General features: G+C 48.2%; 1 protein-coding gene across 1 annotated transcript in view; it reads right to left on the bottom strand.

Moving 5' to 3' along the window:
• Positions 1 to 17954, bottom strand: part of LOC115459297 (active breakpoint cluster region-related protein-like) — a gene marked incomplete at both ends in the record, with an annotated part of 91382 nt that extends 73428 nt beyond the window's left edge. The window contains 2 exons of the mRNA XM_030189142.1: positions 17112 to 17219; positions 17781 to 17954. Coding sequence (XP_030045002.1) covers positions 17112 to 17219; positions 17781 to 17954 — 282 coding nt within the window. The remainder of the gene's footprint in view (positions 1 to 17111; positions 17220 to 17780) is intronic.
• Between the last annotated feature and the right edge of the window lie 2095 nt (positions 17955 to 20049).

Here is a 20049-nt window from a genome sequence, read left to right as displayed (position 1 = left end):
ACCTGAGGAAGGGGGTTTTGTTCTCTGAAAGTTAAGTCAAAATGTATTAAAATTAGTCCAATAAAAAGATTACCTTATTTACATGTTCTATTTATAAACATTTATTAACACAGCTACAATACTATATCCTAAAGCAAAAAAATAAAAATATATATTTTATTTACAGTTTGTTGTCTCTGGTTTCTGCTTTCCTCATCTTCTTTTCACTGTCTTCCTTCCATCCAGCATCTGTCTTCGCTCTCTCTCTGCCATCCAGTGTCTGCCCTCTCTAATGTCCCTTCCATCCACTGTCTGCCCTCTCTCTCTGCCCCTTCCATCCACTGTCTGCCCTCTCTCTCCCTTCCATCCACATCTGCCCTCTATTTCTGCCCCTTCCATCCACCATCTGCCCCAGTCTGCCATCTCTCCCTCCTCCTTCCATCAACATCTGCCCTGTCTCTCTCCCTTCCATCCACATCTGCCCTTTCTCTCTGCCCCTTCAATCCGTCTGCCCTCCCTCCCCCATCCATCCAGGGTCTGCCCTCCCTCACGTGCCCCTCTTCCATCCAGGGTCTGTCCCCTTTCTCTCTGCCCCCTCTTTTCAGCCCACAGTTCCAGCCCCCTTCATCCACCACATGCCTTGCATCCCCCCTTTTCAGCCCCAGACCCATTCTCCCACCTGCCCCAGGCATGGACCCATTTCCCTCCTGCCCCCTTGTCAGACCCCAGTTCCAGCTTCAGACCCCTTCTCCTATCTGAGCACTCCCCCACCCCTCCCCAATCCCCTCTGAGCTCCCCCACCCCTCCCCAATCCCCTTCCATATCATCAAGCTGATCAATCCATAGACTGGTGGGTTGTGTCCATCTACCAGCAGGTGGAGATAGAGAGCAAACTTTTGCCTCCCTATATGTGGTCATGTGCTGCCGGAAACTCCCCAGTATGTTCTCTATCTCAGCAGGTGGTGGTCACACACAGCAGCAGCTCTGGCTAGGCCTCCAAGCCTAATTTTTAGGTTTTGTTGAGGTCTGGGGTTGAGGGCTCTTTTGAGCAAGTGCAAACCTGGTGGTGCCAGGTCCCTCCTTTTCTCCCCCCTCCCGCTGGCTCCGTTTAAAAAAAAAAAAAAAAAAAATTTTAAACGTCTTTAAAGGCGTTTAATTCGACGTTTCTTTAAACGTTCATTGCAGCTACTCACTGGGACACCAGTTCGTTACAGCTCGGAGCGGCAAGCAGGTAATTTTACCTTTTTATAGCGGGCAGGGGGTTCCCCGATTCTTCTCCTCGTGGCAATGGCGTCGGAGGGCGAGGGCGCAAAGGGTCGCTCCCCGGATCGCTGGAGCGCTTCTAGAGGGGATGCGGGGGTTTTACAACCTGATTCGCCCTTGATGGGTGATAGTTTAGTGACCGATGAATGTCCCGGTCGTTCCTCCGGCGTGGCGGTTTTTTCCCGCCATAAACGCCCATCCCCCGCTCCTCGCCTCCGCCATCTTGGCCGGCCACGCGGCTCGGACGGCTTCTTCGTGGGCCGCCCTTGAGGTTGGAGACATTAATGCCATGAACGCCCTTAATTTGGGCGACGGCACAAAAGCGGCTAAAGTTAAGCGCCGTTCTTCCCGCGCGGCTCCTTCACGGAGTTTCGCGCCGGACGCCATTTTGGATGCGCAGCATGTCTCTCCCCCGCTATTGCAAGCGCCGGTTGAGAGTGCGTCTAGGGCTGTTGCCCAGGCTGCGGAAGTGCACAGTCTGGGGGGTTTCTCCCCCGAGTTTGTTTTGCTGCTGCATCAGGCTTTCCTCATGCAAAACGCTGCCCCTGCTCCCTCTTCTGATAAAGAGGTTGAGGTTCCCAGAGGTAAACGCCCTCGGGTTGATTTCCAGGCCTTGGAGGACTTTTGTCTCCTCCGATGTAGATGAGGGCAGCGTGTCTGAGGTCTCCCAACGATCCTTTGCGGATTCCTTGGAGGAGATAGATCCCCGCTCGGATGGAGCGGATGACCCCTCTGCAGCGCGGCTTTTTAGCCCAGAGGATTTGCCCAACCTGTTGTTACAGGCCATGGACACTTTGAAGATTTCCTCTCCGGAGGACGTCTCTCCCTCAGCCCCTGTTGGCTCTGCCATTATGCTGGGGACGAAGCGCCCGCCTAGAACCTTCCACGTGCATGATGCCATGCACACCTTAATTGCGGCTCAATGGGATGTCCCGGAAACGAGCCTTAAAGTGGCTAGGGCTATGTCCCGCCTCTATCCTTTGGCTGTGAGTGAACGTGAGGCCTATCTGTGGCCTACCGTGGATTCTTTAATCACTGCGGTGACTAAGAAAACGGCGTTGCCGGTGGAAGGTGGCACGGCCCTAAAGGACGCCCAAGACAGAAGATTGGAGGCGGCCTTAAGGTCGTCCTTTGAGGCAGCTGCTTTAAGTTTGCAGGCCTCAGTTTGCGGCTCCTATGTGGCCAGGGCGTGCCGGACTATGGTGCAGCGGGCTTCCCCCTCGGATCATTCCTTGAGGGCTGATTGGCCGGCCCTGGAATCGGGCTTACCTATTTGGCAGACTTGCTGTATGATGTCTGGAGAGCCTCAGCTAAAGGCATGGCTCAGACAGTCTCTGCGCGGCGGTGGCTTTGGCTGAAACATTGGTCTGCTGACCACGCCTCTAAATCCCGCCTGGCTAGATTGCCTTTTAAAGGCAAGCTGCTCTTTGGGGTCGAGCTGGACAAAATCGTGACCGATCTCGGCACGTCTAAGGGCAAGAAATTACCAGAGGTCAGGGCTCGGGTTAGTACTCGTCCCGGTACCTCCAGAGGACGGTTGCAGGAAGCCCGTCGGTACCGCCCGGGCAAGTCGGGTTCCTCTGCCCCCTCTTCCTTCAAGAGGAATTTCTCCCCCAAGCAGCATTCCTTTCGCAGAGACCGCCGTCCCGGAGGTGCTCCCTCCGGTCCTCCCCCAGGGTCTCGTACCCAATGACGGGGCCTTGGTCCACGCCCCAGTGCAGATTGGAGGGCGGCTGTCCTCGTTTCTGGGCGAGTGGACCACTATAACTTCAGACGCGTGGGTGCTGGAAGTCATCAGAGACGGCTACAAGCTAGAGTTCTGCCAACCCTTAAGAGACGGGTTTGTACTTTCTCCCTGCAAGTCTCCGGTCAAGCTGTGGTAGTGCAGCAGACCTTGGACAACCTGATCCGCCTGGGTGCGGTCGTTCCGGTGCCAAAAAATCAGATTGGCAAGGGACGTTACTCCATTTACTTTGTGGTTCCAAAGAAAGGAGGTTCTGTCCGGCCTATCCTCGACCTCAAAGGGGTCAATCGGGCCTGGAAAGTGAGGCACTTTCGCATGGAGACTCTCCGCTCTGTTATAGCGGCAGTGAAGGCAGGAGAGTTCTTGGCTTCCTTGGACATCAAGGAAGCGTACCTGCATATTCCCATCTGGCCTCCTCTCCAACGCTTTCTGCGTTTTACAGTCCTGAGACGACACTTCCAGTTCAGAGCCCTCCCTTTCGGGTTGGCTACTGCTCCGCGGACCTTTTCCAAAGTAATGGGGGTCATAGCGGCCTTCCTGCTAAAGGAAGGAGTACAAGTCCATCCTTATCTGGACGACTGGTTGATCCGAGCCCCCTCTTATGCAGAGTGCGGCAAAGCTATGGACCGGGTAGTTGCTCTTTTGAGCTCCCTGGGATGGATCATCAACTGAAAGAAGAGCCAGCTGCGCCCGACTCAGTCCCTGGAGTATCTGGGAGTTCGATTCGACACCCAAGTGGGCAGAGTGTTCCTGCCAGACAATCGGATTGTCAAGCTTCAGGCTCAGGTGGACTAGTTCCTAGTAGCCTCTCCTATTCGGGCTTGGGACTACGTGCAGCTGTTGGGCTCTATGACGGCCACGATGGAAGTAGTGCCCTGGGCCAGGGCTCATATGAGACCACTACAGCTATCTCTGCTGCTGCGCTGGACTCCGATGTCGGAGGATTATGCTGTGCGCCTTCCCGTGGACCCAGCAGTGCGCAAGGCGCTGAGCTGGTGGACGCAGACAGACAAGTTGTCTGCAGGATTGCCTCTGGTGACCCCAGAGTGGATTGTCGTCACGACAGACGCCTCTTTGATGGGCTGGGGAGCCCACTGCTTGGGAAGGACAGCGCAGGGGCTCTAGTCTCCTGCAGAGGCAAGTGGTCTATTAACCTCCTGGAACTCGGAGCCATTCGGTTGGTGTTATTGGAGTTCATCCCGGTACTGGTGTTGAAGCCTGTACGGGTCCTGTCGGACAATGCCACGGCTGTGGCCTATATCAACCGCCAGGGAGGTACCAAGAGCGCCCCTCTAGCCAAGGAGGCTATGAGTCTTTGCCAGTGGGCGGAAGTGAACCTGGAGCAGCTTTCAGCGGCCCACATTGCCGGAGTCATGAATGTCAAGGCGGACTTTCTCAGTCGCCATACCTTGGAGCCCGGAGAGTGGCAACTATCTGCTCAGGCGTTCTTGGACATCACGAAGCGCTGGGGCCAGCCGAGCCTAGATCTGATGGCGTCATCGGCCAATTGCCAAGTGCCGCGCTTTTTCAGCAGAGGATGGGACCCTCGATCCCTGGGAGTAGATGCTCTTCTCCAACAGTGGCCGACACAAGAGCTTCTCTATGTGTTCCCGCCCTGGCCCATGTTGGGCAGGGTGCTAGACCGGGTGGCAAAGCATCCCGGCAGGGTAATCCTGGTGGGTCCGGATTGGCCCAGACGTCCCTGGTATGCGGACTTGTTCAGGCTCTCAGTCGACGATCCTCTGCGGCTGTCAGTGGAGCAGGGCCTGTTACATCAGGGTCCCGTGGTGATGGAGGATCCCTCTCCCTTTGGTCTTACGGCCTGGCTATTGAGCGGCAGCGTCTGAGGAAGAAGGGCTTCTCAGACAAGGTCATCGCCACTATGCTGAGAGCGAGGAAGCGCTCTACTTCTACTGCTTACGCCAGGGTTTGGCGTATCTTTGCAGCATGGTGTGAAGCAGGCTCACTTTCTCCCTTCACTGCTCCAATTTCTTCAGTGTTGGCGTTCCTGCAAGAAGGTCTGGAGAAAGGCCTGTCGCTCAGTTCCCTTAAAGTCCAGGTAGCGGCTCTGGCTTGCTTCAGGGGCCGCCTGAAGGGTGCTTCCCTGGCTTCGCAGCCAGATGTGGTGCGCTTTCTCAAGGGAGTTAATCACCTGCACCCTCCTCTGCACTCAGTGGTGCCTGCGTGGAATCTCAACCTGGTGCTAAGAGCATTGCAGAAGCCGCCTTTGGAACCCTTGTCGAGGGCATCTCTGAAAGACCTGACGTTGAAAGCAGTCTTTTTGGTGGCTATCACTTCAGCCAGAAGAGTTTCCGAGCTCCAGGCGCTCTCATGTCGAGAGCCTTTTCTGCAGTTCACTGAGGCAGGAGTGACTATTCGCACAGTGCCTTCCTTCCTGCCCAAGATTGGTTCTCGCTTCCATGTGAATCAGCAGCTCTGTCTCCCTTCCTTTCGTAGGGAGGACTACCCAGAGGAGTACTCCGCTCTTGAATATCTGGATGTGAGACGAGTCATCATCAGATACTTGGAAGTGACCAATGATTTCCGGAAATCGGATCATCTGTTTGTCCTGTTTGCAGGTCCTCGTAAGGGTCTGCAGGCTGCTAAGCCTACAGTGGCAAGATGGGTCAAGGAAGCCATTGCAGCGGCTTATGTGGCCGCGGGGAAGGTGCCGCCTATCCAGCTGAAGGCTCACTCCACGAGAGCTCAGGCGGCCTCGATGGCAGAGGCCGGATCCGTCTCCTTGGAAGAGATATGCAAGGCGGCAACGTGGGCTTCGGCTCATACATTCTCCAAGCATTACCGTTTGACTGTGGCTGCACGGGCGGAGGCCCGGTTTGGAGCTTCAGTGTTGAGGTCAGGGATTTCTATGTCCCGCCCTGGGTGAGTACTGCTTCGGTACATCCCACCAGTCTATGGATTGATCAGCTTGATGATATGGAAGGTAAAATTATGTATAATCATACCTGATAATTTTCTTTCCATTAATCATAGCTGATCAATCCATAGCCCCTCCCAGATATCTGTACTGTTTATATTCTGGTTGAATTTTAGGTTCAAGTTTAGCCTTCAGTTACTTCAGGAGGACTTCGTGTTCAAGTTCTTCTTTCACTTGGATTCTTCAAGAGTTGAGACGAGTTTGTGTTACAGTGAGCTGCTGCATTCCTCTCCCCTCCGTTTTACGGGGCTGGATTGAGACATAAATTCTGCCGGCACTCCCTCCCGCTTCGTGCGGCTGTAGGGCAGCTTTGTACCCCTCCCGCTTCGGCGGTGTTAGGGTCAGTCAGCTCCTCCCGCGGTTGCGGTTGCAGGATAAGCCAGATCCCCCCGCATCGGCGGGTGTGGTGTCCCTCCCCCGCTCCGCGGGGATGAGCTGGACGGATTCCCCTCCCCCACTTGTGTGGGGATGAGCTGGGTTAATTCCCCTCCCCCGTTTCGGCGGTGGTGAGCTGGGCAGAGTGTCCCTTCGTGGGTGTAATTCTCTAAGTGCTGAGTCCTGCGGATGGAGCTTTGATATCGACATACTGAGGAGTTTCCGGCAGCACATGACCACATATAGGGAGGCAAAAGTTTGCTCTCTATCTCCACCTGCTGGTAGATGGACACAACCCACCAGTCTATGGATTGATCAGCTATGATTAATGGAAAGAAAATTATCAGGTATGATTATACATAATTTTACCTTCTGCTCTCTGAGCACCCCTCTGAGCTCCCCCACCCTCCCCAATCCCCTTCTCCCCTCTGAGCACCCCTCTGAGCTCCCCCACCCCTCCCCAATACCCTCTGAGCTCCCCCACCCCTTCCCAACCCCCTTCTCCCCTCTGAGCTCCCCCTCCCCAATCCCCTTCTCCCCTCTGAGCACCCATCTAAGCTCCCCCACCCTCCCCAATCCCCTTCTCCCCTCTGAGCTCCCCCCCCCCCGAGCCAGTCCCGTCCCCCTCCCCCTCCATTTAGAGCCAACAGAGCCCTCTTCTCCTGCCACCACCCTGCCTTTTTTTAAAAAATCCATGCAGCAACGCAGGCAGCGCCTCGCGTCTGCCCTGCGTGTGCTGTGTGAAGAAGAAAATCATGTCGCTGGCGTCGGGCCTTCCCTCACTTTGTCCCGCCCTCGAGTAAATAGGAAGTTACCTCAGAAGAGGGCGGGACACAGCGAGGGAAGGCCTGACGCCAGCGGCGCGAATTTCTTCTTCACAGGCGCTGCCTGGGTCGCTGCATGGATTTTAAAAAAAGGCAGGGTGGTGGCAGGAGATGACGGAGCACCCCCCCCCCCCCCCAACCACTGACACCCGGGGCAGACCGCCCCCACCGCCCCGCCCTTGCTACGCCATTAGTTAACCATGTACATGTGTTAACCGTGGATGCGCCTATCATATCCCTATAGGTGCCTACACAGTTAGTACGCATGCTAATTGTAGGCACGTTAAAAATGCTAATGCGCCGTAGTAAACAGGGCCCTTACTCTCTTCTCTAGATGTTATTCTTCCTCATTCGTATTCATCCCCTACTCTGGAAGTTATATTGCTCCAGAATTGCTCCTCACAATCTCTTCTCTTCCTATTGGTTTATTTGCCTCCACCTGTATCCCTTATGTCACTTCAGGCTCTTTATGATGTTATTTCCCCTTATCTTATTGAGCCATCTCCCCTGATATTATTGGATGATTTTAATATGCATTCCTCTATTGACTTGGAACCCACAGGGAGGAATTTTTATTCTTTTCTCTCCAATTCCCACTTAACACAACATACCTCCTCTCCAACTCATTCAGCAGGCCATACACTAGATTTAATTATTACCTCTTTATACCCTTCAGTTCTTAAAATTTCTCAATTTTTGCTCCAAGTACAGATCACCACCTTCTTACTTTTAGATATCCAGGAAATAGGCATATACCTAACAGACTTTTTCCTCATCTAAACATTTCAGAAAAATGGATCCCCTCACTCCAGAAGAATTTGTTACTAACTCTATTATGAGTTCAACCTTTGATAGGGTGGTCCCATTATACACTGATTTGGACCAGCATCAGTATTCTCATCCATGGTATCATCAGGACCTTCATCTTCAGAAAAGGCAATTTACATAAGAACATAAACATAAGAGTAGCCATACTGGGTCAGACCAATGGTCCACCTAGCCCAGTATCCTGTTTTTCAAACAGTGGCCAAGGCAGGTCACAAGTACCTGGGAGAACCCAAATTGTGGCAACACTCTCTACTACAAATCCCAGGGCAAGTTGCTTCCCATGTCTATCTCAAAAGCAGACTATGGACTTTTTCTCCAGGAATTTGTCCAAACCTTTTTTAAACCCAGATACACTAACCGCTGTTGCCACAATTTAAATATATAGCACACCAGTGGTGTAAATCCACTCTTCTTTTGCATCTTGTACGATAAAAGGAGACAGCATCTCATTATAGGAACTCTATCCTAGCAGCCAAAAATAATTATTTTTCTACTCTCCTCCAGAAAGACTAGAAACCAACCCAACTATTTAAACTTTTGAAGCAGGTAACTAATTCCTCTCAAATGGTTCCTTCTAACACTAACCTTCAAACAGAGGCTTTTATTTAAAAAAAAAAGATCTTGGACATACCAGCCTCACTTCCTTCCTTATCTCAAACTGATCTATTATTCCTAGAAACAGATGAATACATTTTACAATATGGCCTATTTATGTTATTTGTTTAGTATTTAGTTCACACCTTTATTGTGGCAATTCAATGTGAGTTACATTCAGGTATAGAATGTATTTTTCTGTCCTTAGATGGCTTACAATCTAAGGGGCCATTTTACCAAGCTGCAGTAAAAGGGGCCCTGCTCTAGCAGCAGCACAGGTTTTTGCCACTCGCAGAGGCCCCTTTTACCTCAGAGGGTAAAAAGGCCAAAAAAAAGAAATGGTAATGCGGTAAGTTCACACTTGCCACATGGACATTTGGGGGGGGGGGGGGGGAGCACTTGCCATCACCCATTGAGGTGGCCATAGGAGCCGACTCTGTGGGTGCTTGAGCACCCCCAATATTGAGAAAATGTATTGTGTGTGTCCAAGGAAGGGTTATTTCCACTGGGCTTAGCACCCCCAATAATTTTGAAAAGTTGGCTCCTATGGAGGTGGCAGTAAGGGCTCCCGTGCTAGCCCGGCAGTAAAAATACAGAAATAAATTTCCACAGCACCAGAAATTGCACAAACTGGGTGTGGAATTACCACTGTGCTGCTGCGGTAGCCCGGTGATAGTTCTGGATTACAGAGACGTGGTTATTACAGATACGTGATTCAACAATTCCCATGAATGGGATGTGACTATACCGGGCTATAATCTTTTTAGAAAGGCTAGAGAGGGCCGAAGGGGTGGAGGAGTGGCGCTGTATGTGAGAGACTATATCAGAGCGGCTGAAATGCGGGGCACCTAGGGAAAGGAAGAAGCTTTATGGATCGTCCTGGAAAGAGAAGATGGAACCTGTATCCACATGGGGGTTATCTACAGACCTCTGGCACAAATAGAGAAGCTAGACAAGGATCTGATAGAGGATATACAAAAGATTGGTATGAAAGTGGAGGTGCTACTGTTGGGAGATTTCAACTTGTCTGATGTGGATTGAAATGTTCCGTCCGCGGAATCGGAACAAAGTAGGGAGATTGTGGACGCCTGTCAAAGTGCTTTGCTCAGACAAATGGTGACGGAACCCACAAGGAAAGGGTCAATGCTGGATCTAGTGCTCACAAATGGAGGAAGTGTTTCTAATATCTGGGTGGGTGCCCACCTATGTAATAGTGATCATCACACCGTATGGTTTGATATAAGGGCGAAGGCACAGTGTAGACGCACAAAACTAAAAGTACTAGATTTCAGACGTACTGATTTTGATAAAATGGGGGAATACCTGAGAAAAGGAGCTGTTGAAATGGGAAGGCATAGGAGAAGTGGAACATCAGTGGTGAAAGCTGAAGGCTGCTCTAAATATGGCGACTGATCTTTACGCGAGGAAAGTAAACAAAACCAAGAGAAACAGGAAGCCTATATGGTTTTCCAACCAAGTAGCTGAAAAAATAAGAGCAAAAGAGGCTTTGTTCAAGAAATACAAAGAACGCAATGAGAGAATCACAAAAAAGAGTATCAGATTAAACTCAAAGAAGCGAAGAGGGAAATACGGCTAGTGAAAATGCAATCGGAAGAAAAAATGTCTAAAGATGTAAAGAGAGGTGACAAGACCTTTTTCAGATAAATTGGAGAAAGGAAAAAAGATAGGAATGGAATTGCGAGACTGATAGATAATGAGAATGGTTATGTGGAAAGTGAGGAGGATAAACCCAGTGGCATACCAAGGTGGGGGCGGTCCACCCCGGGTGCATGCCGCTGGGGGGGTGCCGCAGCGCGCGCTTGTCAGCTGAGTTCGCTGACTTCGCTAACTTCGCTGCAGCTCCCTCTGCCCCAGAACAGGTTACTTCCTGTTCCGGCCGGGGCAGAGGGAGCTGCAGCGAAGTTAGCAAAATCAGCAAACTCAGCTGACAGGCACGCGCCGCGGCACCCCCCCCCCCCCCCCCAGCGGCGTGCACCCGGGGGGGGGGGCCGCGCTGCACCCTGGGGGGGGGGGCATTGGCGATCCGCCCCGGGTGTCATGCCGGCTAGGATCGCCACTGGATAAACTGAATGTGCTAAACAATTACTTCTCTTCTGTGTTCACAGAGGAAAATCCTGGTGAAGGACCCCGGTTGGCTGCTGAAGGAATATTTGGGAATGGAGTGGATACTGCGCAGTTTACGGAAGAAAGAGTTTATAAACAGCTGGAGATTCTGAAGGTGGACAAAGCTATGGGGCCGGATGGGATATATTCCAGGATACTGAGAGAGCTCAGGGAGGTCCTGGCGGGACCTCTTAAAGATTTATTTAATAGATCTTTAGAGACAGGAGAGGTTCCGCGAGATTGGAGACAAGCGGATGTGGTCCCTCTTCACAAAAGTGGAGCCAGGGAAGATGTGGGAAACTACAGACCAGTAAGTCTCACGTCGGTGGTGGGAAAAGTAATGGAGTCGCTGCTGAAAGAAAGGATAGTTAACTTTTTAGAAGACAACGGGTTACAGGACCCGAGGCAACATGGCTTTACCAAAGGAAAATCCTGCCAAACGAATCTCATTGACTTCTTTGACTGGGTGACAAAAGAAATGGATGAAGGCCATGTGCTAGATGTAATCTACTTGGATTTCAGCAAAGCCTTTGATACGGTCCCCCACAGAAGACTCGTGAATAAGCTGAAAGAACCGAAAGTGGTGAACTGGATAGAAAATTGGTTGACCCACAGGTGGCAGAGGGTGGTGGTAAATGGAATCCGCTAGGAGGAAAGGATGGTGAGCAGTGGGGTTCCTCAGGGGTCAGTGCTGGGGCCCATTTTGTTTAATATATTTGTGAGAGATATTGCTGAAGGGTTGAAAGGAAAGGTTTGCCTTTTTGCGGATGACACAAAGATAGCCAATAGAGTGGATACCCTGGAGGGAGTAGAAACGATGAGAAGGGATCTCTGAAAGTTAGAAGAATGGTTGAGGGTCTGGCAGTTAAAATTTAATGCAATCTGTAGGGATCTCTTATATTTAAACTGGTGTATTAATACAATTGCAACAATAATTCCACCAGTCAATACTCTTTATTATAGCTGTTCAATATATTTTTTAATGATTTTTATATTGAAGTGCTCAGACTATACTAACGTGCCATATACCATATATTGTGGTGTTGGCCTGCAGCATTTACCATCATTGCACCAGCCCTACCTCCCTCCTAACGTACAATTCCATTGTATTAAGCCGCTGTCATTTAAAGCACTGGTTGTATATAGATATGGTCACTTATCTGGGAATGGCTTTAAACTGCCAACAGTAGTTAAAATTTAATGCCAAGAAGTGCAGAGTGATGCATTTGGGGTGTAGAAACCCAAAAGAGAGATACAGAATAGGACGGGAGAGATTAGCCAGCTTGACTCAGGAGAGAGACCTTGGGGTGTTGGTGTCGGAGGATATGAAAGTGAAGAAACAATGTGACAAGGCGACAGCCATGGCTAGAAGGATGCTAGGCTGTATAGAGAGAGGTATAACCAGCAGAAGAAAGGAGGTGTTGATGCCTCTCTACAAGTCGTTGGTGAGGCCCCACTTGGAATATTGTGTTCAGTTTTGGAGGCTGTATCTGGCTAAAGATGTAAAAAGACTGGAAACGGTGCAAAGAAAAGCTACAAAAATGGTATGGGATTTGCGTTGCAAACCGTACGAGGAGAGACTTGCCGACCTGAACATGTATACCTTGGAGGAAAGGAGAAACAGGGGTGACATGGTACAGATGTTCAAATATTTGAAAGGTATTAATCCACATACAAACCTTTTCTGGAGACGGGAAAGTGGTAGAACTAGAGGACATGAATTGAGGTTGCAGGGGTGCAGACTCAGGAGTAGTGTCAGGAAGTATTTTTTCACGGAGAGGGTGGTGGATATGTGGAATACCCTCCATGGGAGGTGGTGGAGATGAAAATGGTAATGGAATTCAAACATGCATGGGATAAATACAAAGGAATCCTGTTTAGAGGGAATGGATCTATGGAATCTTAGCGGACATTGGGTGGCGACGCCGGTATTTGGAGAATAAAACTGGTGCAGGGCAGACTTCTACGGTCTGTGCCCTGAGAAAGGCAGGGACAAATCAAGCTCTGATATACATATAAAGTATTACATACCATGTAAAATGAGTTTATCTTGTTGGGCAGACTGGATGGACCGTTCAGGTCTTTATCTGCCGTCATTTACTATGTTACTATGGATAGGCGCAAGGCAAGCCTATTGCTATGTGCCAATCCTTTAGTAAAAGAGCCCCTAAGTTTGTACTTGAGGAAATGGAGTGTTAAATGACTTGCTCAGGGCCACAAGCAGTCTTAGTGGGATTTGAACCCTGGTCTCTGGTTCATAGCCTGCTGCTCTAATCACAAGGCTACTGCTCCACAGCTCACTGGGGGGGGGGGGGGGGAACCAGGGACCATTTTCTGGGGGTTTGGGGGGGCTGAAGACCCACCGGACCTCCAGCCCTCCCTGAACCTCGTGGGGGGTGGGATCATCGGGGGGGGGACCGGAGGTCCGCCGGATCTCCAGCCCCCTGTTGGCAGGTTTGCTTTGAGGGGGAACGGGGGCCTGCCAGCATGCAACTGCATGCTGGACATAGGGCTCACCATTTCTCTCCAATGATCTGCAAGCCCTAACACCAGCTCGGAGCTGGCGTAGGGTTTGCCGTGGGCAGCGACCCAAATTTTGGCGTGCTGACTGCTGATTATCGGCGATGGATGCGCTAAGCTCTGTTTAGCATGCATTTGCATGCTACTTGCGCAAAGAGCCCTCGAGCACATTGTTTCACGCGCTCGAGGGCTCTGATCATAAGGCAGTAGCAAACGCCAGCGCTAGTATGGCGCTAACAACCTCTAGCGCCGGCGTTTGCTTTTCATCATCTGCCTGTTTGTGTTTGAAAGGAAATGAAAAAGTGCTGAGTTAGCAAACAAGGGTGTGATTAATAAATTATGGGCGATTTGCTAGATGGACAGAGTATTGGTGATGTGGCAGAATAAACTGCAGACATATCTAAGAGGTGGGCATCACATGAAAAGTAGCAAAAACTGTGAACATCCCAAATAGACCCAGAATACTAAAGGACTAAAGAAAGCTATATCAAGTTAGTGAATTTGGACAGCCTGAAGATGAGATAATATGCTCAGAATGGGACAAATTGGAAAGGGTGTGGATTTGAGGAGGAGAGAAGCTGGGTGATAAAGAGAGAAAGAGGGAGGAAACAGATCTGGATCCATGTTGTATTAACTTCTTTATTTTAGCACAGGTTTGGTACATGGTTCAACCTAAAAAATGCATGGAAAAAACCCCCACTGGCTGCCACAAGCTGTATGTCAGCCTGTTAGTGATTTGCTAGGCCTTCAATTAATCAGGTGAATGTAATGTGATATAATTACATTATATTCAAATATAATTTGAATCTTTCAAAAAGGTGGTAAATAAATCCAAATAAATAAATAAATAATGTGATAGGATTCTTGTATCCCACCAACTCCCACTATAGTGGTTCAAAGTGGGTAACAAAAACAGTGAATTAAATGTAAATAGTAGAAATGAGTAAAGAAAAAAAGAAACTAACCAACATTTGTTTGAAAAGACGAGTCTAAATTTTTATGGAAAGAAAAATAAGAAAAATATGAACGGAGAACAAAAGGGAGGGACATAAGCCTGATAACAAAAGGAATCCTCCAAGACGTTTTTAAACGTAACACCTGAAAAAGAAAGTAGAAATAAACAAAATAGATCTCTGGCTCATGAAATACTACAAGTAGGGAAAAATAACAAAAAAATTAAAAGATAAACATGAAGGCAAGTACTCTGACCCTTCAACAAACATGGGCTCCTACTACTATTACTACTTGACATTTCTAAAGCGCTACTAGGGTTACACAGCGCTGTACAATTTAACATAGAAGGACAGTCCCTGCTCAAAGGAGCTTACAATCTAAAGGACAAATGTACAGTCAGTCAAATAGAGGCAGTCTAGATTTCCTGAAAGGTATAAAGGTTAGGTGCCGAAAGCAACATTGAAGAGGTGGGCTTTGAGCAAGGATTTGAAGATGGGTAGGGATGGCTTGGCGTAAGGGCTCAGGAAGTTTATTCCAAGCATAGGGTGAGGCGAGGCAGAATGAGCGGAGCCTGGAGTTGGCGGTGGTGGCTCCTCTAAGCAGCTGTCAAATACTGTAGCACAGAATGCTTAATCTTGGAACTATTAGTTGTTGGATACCTTCTGATGAAGAAATCGAAACAAAGGGGTCCCTTATCGAGGATTAAGCATTTTGTGTTACAGTATTGTTACAAGATTTTGGAGTTTCATGGCTGGATTGAATGAATGGAAATCAATATTTGAAGTTCCTGGATGTGTACAAACAGCTAAGTGACTTTATTACTGTGCACAGTCCTATTCGAGATTTTCCAGCTTATTGATAGACAATAACTGAGAGGAGATTTGCTGCTATTATTAAGCTTTAATGCTGGATGCCCAATTTTTTTGTTACAATAGTTTTTCTCTTCCTGAATGGGAGTTGTTTTCTGTTGTGGCTTTTTTCAGAACACCATGAGAAACCTATGATAAGACCCTATGTTGGAAGGCCATCTCTATAGGCATTCCTGGGCTTCGTTTTTATACATATGTAAACCGTTCTGTTTTGCAGTAGCAATAAGATACGGTATATAAATTAACATAAATAAATAAATTTGTTAATTAATTTGATTAAAACAGCGCATTTTCTCCTCCATTATTGTCTGGAGCAAAATTAGTGTTTTATTATAGCTTTTTTTTTTTTTTTTGCTCTCCAAATTTTTGGATTTTTGATTGTTATCACTCAATAAGAAATATACCTGAGGAGTGGCCTAGTGGTTAGAGCACCAGTCTTGAAATCAAGAGGTAGCCAGTTCAAATCCCACTGCTGCTCCTTGTGAACTTGGACAAGTCACTTAACCCTGCATTACCTCAGGTACAAACTTTGATTGTGAGCTCTCCTGGGACAGAGAAATATCCAGTGTACCTGAATGTAACTCACCTTGAGCTACTACTGAGGCATGAGTAAAATCTAAATAAATACCTGAAAGTCATATCAGCCATAAAATTATAGTACTTGCCCTTCTTAAAATGTCTGCCAATCACTGACTGCTACAAAATGTAAAGGTTGAGGCAGCACCTGAAGTGTTTGGCAAACATATTGAGCATCTTTAAATTGGCATCACACAGAACTTGGACAAGGAGTAGAAATGCTTTGATTACAGTGTGCCAACTTCAGCGGAACTGGTGGCACAAGAGTCACTGTCACGAGCTTAGGCAAGCCAGCAGTGCCAAAGCATAACCTCCACAACCTTCTAGTCAGTCTTCTCCTGAGGGTACAGACTGTACTATTGCACCTTCTGTTTCACCTGCCTGAACTGAAATGAGAAAGTGGACTGGTCCATATTGATCACAATACCCACAGAGATCTGGAACCATGAGAACCAGAAAATAAAGAGCACAGAGAAGGTTAACCAGACCTGCTACATCAAGCTAGTGAGCAACTGTCAGATCAAAGTCATCTTTAAAGTGCAAAATGGCTCTGGAGCACAGCCAGTATCTTTCTATACACCTCATTTGTCCCCAGAAGACCCAACAGTATGACATGCAGATGAAAGCTACAGGCCCCATGTGGCCTTCTTAGAAGAAGAACAGAGCTGCAGCTGTATGCCTTTATTATTTGCACCTTTGCCGGAGACAAAGAATTGAAAGAGGAAGAATAAAAAGGAATGCACTCTCAAAAAAAAAAAAAAAAAACCATAAGCAGCAGCCTGCATCTGAGTACTAGTGTGTATCTATCAGCAGAAGCACAGTCTGTGCTTACTCTTCCACCTCAACAAGGGCAGCACTCTAGCCAGATTTTACTTCCTCATTAGAAAATGTACCTCACCTCCAGTCATAAAGCTAAATACTGGGCTAAAATATAATCCATTTTGCTGCATCAGAAATAATCCAGATGCAGATCATTAGCATGTGTTTCCATGTTCATTGTGCTAAGATTAGCAGAGTGATTTATTTCAAGTTTAACATAGACTTTGTACATTAAAACTCTTGTAACATTAAAGTTTATATTAGCACATAAAAAAATCTGTGCTGAAACCAAAGCATGCAACTGTACTAGGAACTGCACAACTTATTATATCAGCCGTTAAATCATAATCCTTCCCCACTCACAGCCTCTAAAGGGGTCTTTTACTAAGCCATGGTAGCGTTTTTAGCTCGCGGAAGAAATCAGCTGGCAGTAAACACTGAGATGCCCTTTATATTCCTACGGGCATCTCAGCATTTATCGCCAGCTGATTTCTACCATGAGTTACAAATGCTATCGTGGCTTAGTAAAAGACCTCCTAAAAATCAAAAACCACTCACAAGCTATTATTCACAAATTTCTCTAAATTTATGTCCCTATCTATAAAGGAAGGGTAACGTGGGTGCAAAATCTCAAATGACTACTGGTAGAGCGGGTGTAATGTATGTTCTTGGTTTTCCTTTTAACCAGGATATTCAAGTCTTACCGCTGCCAGGTTTTGGAAACGCTCGTCAGAACTGTTGCATTTTCTTACTGTCTGTAGTGAGAGCTGATGATTGCTTATAAAAGCACGATATATGCCAAGCTGCTTAACCTGTATGAAGAGATGGAGTGAAGAAGTGAGCAAAAGAGAGCTCAAACCCTGCAAAAGAGTCCAAATCAGTTTTCACTTTATTGACTTCACCTACTGCAAGAAGTCACATTTATTCACATCTCTGGCCTCATTCACTGCAGGAAAATCTTATTCAAAATCTCTAATTATTTTCGGGTATCCAGTTTGGTATACCAGGTTTGACAAAGAAGGTTGCTCAGCAGCACTTTACATGCGATTTCTCAGACAGCAGACAAATAACTGTTTGTCACTTGCTCTGCTAGATTACTTTTGTATTGAAAATCAATAGATCCCTGACGCAGGCCTCTACGGCCGAAACACAAATCATGTCGGGTTGCTTTTATTGATTCAAAATAAAGACCTTGTTTAGGAAAACACCATTTGTGAGAGGACTTTTTTGGATCCACTGTCTGTTGGTTTTGGAAAATCTTATTCTACATACAACTGGCCACATCCACTGCAATGAAATCTACTTCATCACTAGCCTCAGACATGGAAACGGTGTGTCACTAATCCCTCTCATTATAGATTGCATTTCTTTACCAATCTCTGGAATAGGTGTCCCACCAGCTGCTGCTCTTGACTCTGCCTTAGGCCCTGGTAGAATTGTTGGTGAAGCTCCAGTAGCTCTGGCACCTGGAAGAATATGGTCTGAACCTGCAGAGTGCTTAGGACAGGCTGAGAGCTGGAGGCAGCCATCTTTAGAGGTTTCATCAGCTAAATCAGCAATTAGAGAAAAGAGGTTATAAGACATTCTTCTATGTAATACACTTACATATATACTAAGAAAAATCCATAGATGTTAGAGTACATGAACTTTGAGATTCCTGGCTCTCCGTTTTTCTTGAACCCTCATCTCCGTCCCTCATTCTTGGAGACTTGAACATACACGCTGATAACCCATCCGACTCTTACGCTTCTCAGTTCCTCACTCTGACTTCCTCCTTCAACCTACAACTGAGCTCCACCACCCCTACTCACCAAACTGGCCATTGTCTTGATCTCGTCCTCTCCTCTACCTGCTCACCCTCAATTTCTGCGCCTCAGCTCTTCCTCAGACCATCACCTGATCACCTTCACACTTCATCACCATCCCCCTCAGTCCTGCCCAACACTAACCACTACCTCCAGGAATCTCCAAGCTGTTGACCATTCCACATTATCCTCTAGTATCTCTAATCTCCTCCCTTCCATCTTGTCCTCCGAATCTGTCGACAAGGCTGTCTCCACTTACAATACCACTCTCTCCTCTTCCCTGGATACCCTTGCACCATCCATCTCCTGTCCCACAAGGCGTACTAATCCCCAGCCCTGGCTGACCCCGTGCGTCCGATACCTTCGTTCCTGCGCCCGATCGACTGAACGCCTCTGGAGGAAATCTCGCACCTATACCAATTTCATTCATTATAAATTCATGCTATCCTCTTTCCAGGCCTCCCTATTCCTTGCCAAACAGGATTATTATACCCAATTGACTAATTCTCTCAGCTCTAACCCTCATCGTCTCTTTGCCACCCTTAACTCCCTCCTCAAAGTGCCCTCCGCTCCCCCCCACTCTCTCCTCAATCACTGGCTGACTACCTCCACGACAAAGTGCAAAAGATCAACCTCGAATTCACCACCAAGCTTCCTCCTCCTCTTCACCCTTTAACCCACTCCCCCAACCAACCAACCCAGGCCTCCTTCTCTTTTCCTGGTATCACCGAGGAGGAAACCACCCACCTTCTTTCCTCCTCGAAATGCACCACCTGTTCTTCTGATCCCATCCCCACCAACTTACTTAACACCATCTCTCCTACAGTCAACCCCCCCCCCCCCCCCCATCTGTCATATCCTCAACCTCTCTCTCTTCACTGCAACTGTCCCTGACACCTTCAAGCATGCTGGAGTCACACCATTCCTCAAAAAACCTTCACTAGACCCTACCTGTCCCTCCAACTACCGCCCCATTTCCCTCCTGCCCTTCCTCTCCAAGTTACTTGAACGCGCCGTTCACAGCTGTTGCCTTGATTTTCTGTCCTCTCATGCCATCCTCAATCCGCTTCAATCCAGCTTTTGCCCTCTACACTCGACAGAAATGGCACTATCTAAAGTCTGTAATGACCTGTTCCTTGCCAAATCCAAAGGTCATTACTCCATCCTCATCCTCCTCGACCTATCCGCCGCTTTTGACACTGTCAATCACAACTTACTTCTTGCTACACTGTCCTCATTTGGATTCCAGGGCTCTGTCCTCTCCTGGTTCTCCTCTTATCTCTCCCACCGCACCTTCAGAGTACATTCTCATGGATCTTCCTCCACCCCTATCCCGCTCTCTGTTGGAGTTCCTCAGGGATCTGTCCTTGGACCCCTTCTTTTTTCAATCTACACCTCTTCCCTGGGCTCGCTGATCTCATCCCATGGTTTCCAATATCATCTTTATGCTGACGACACCCAGCTTTATCTCTCCACACCAGATATCACTGCGGAAACCCAGTCCAAAGTATCAGCCTGCCTATCTGACATTGCTGCCTGGATGTCCAACCGCCACCTGAAACTGAACATGGCTAAGACCGAACTTATTGTCTTTCCACCCAAACCCACTTCTCCTCTCCCTCCACTCTATATCTCAGTTGATAACACCCTCATCCTCCCCGTCTCATCTGCCCGCAACTTCGGAGTCATCTTCGACTCCTCCCTCTCCTTCTCTGCGCATATCCAGCAGATAGCCAAGACCTGTTGCTTCTTTCTCTATAACATCAGCAAAATTCGTCCTTTCCTCTCTGAGCACACCACCCGAACACTTGTCCACTCTCTCATTACCTCTTGCCTT

Source organism: Microcaecilia unicolor, unplaced genomic scaffold (assembly GCF_901765095.1).
Source record: "Microcaecilia unicolor unplaced genomic scaffold, aMicUni1.1, whole genome shotgun sequence".
NCBI classification, from domain to species: domain Eukaryota; kingdom Metazoa; phylum Chordata; class Amphibia; order Gymnophiona; family Siphonopidae; genus Microcaecilia; species Microcaecilia unicolor.
This window is presented reverse-complemented; position numbering and strand designations above follow the sequence as displayed.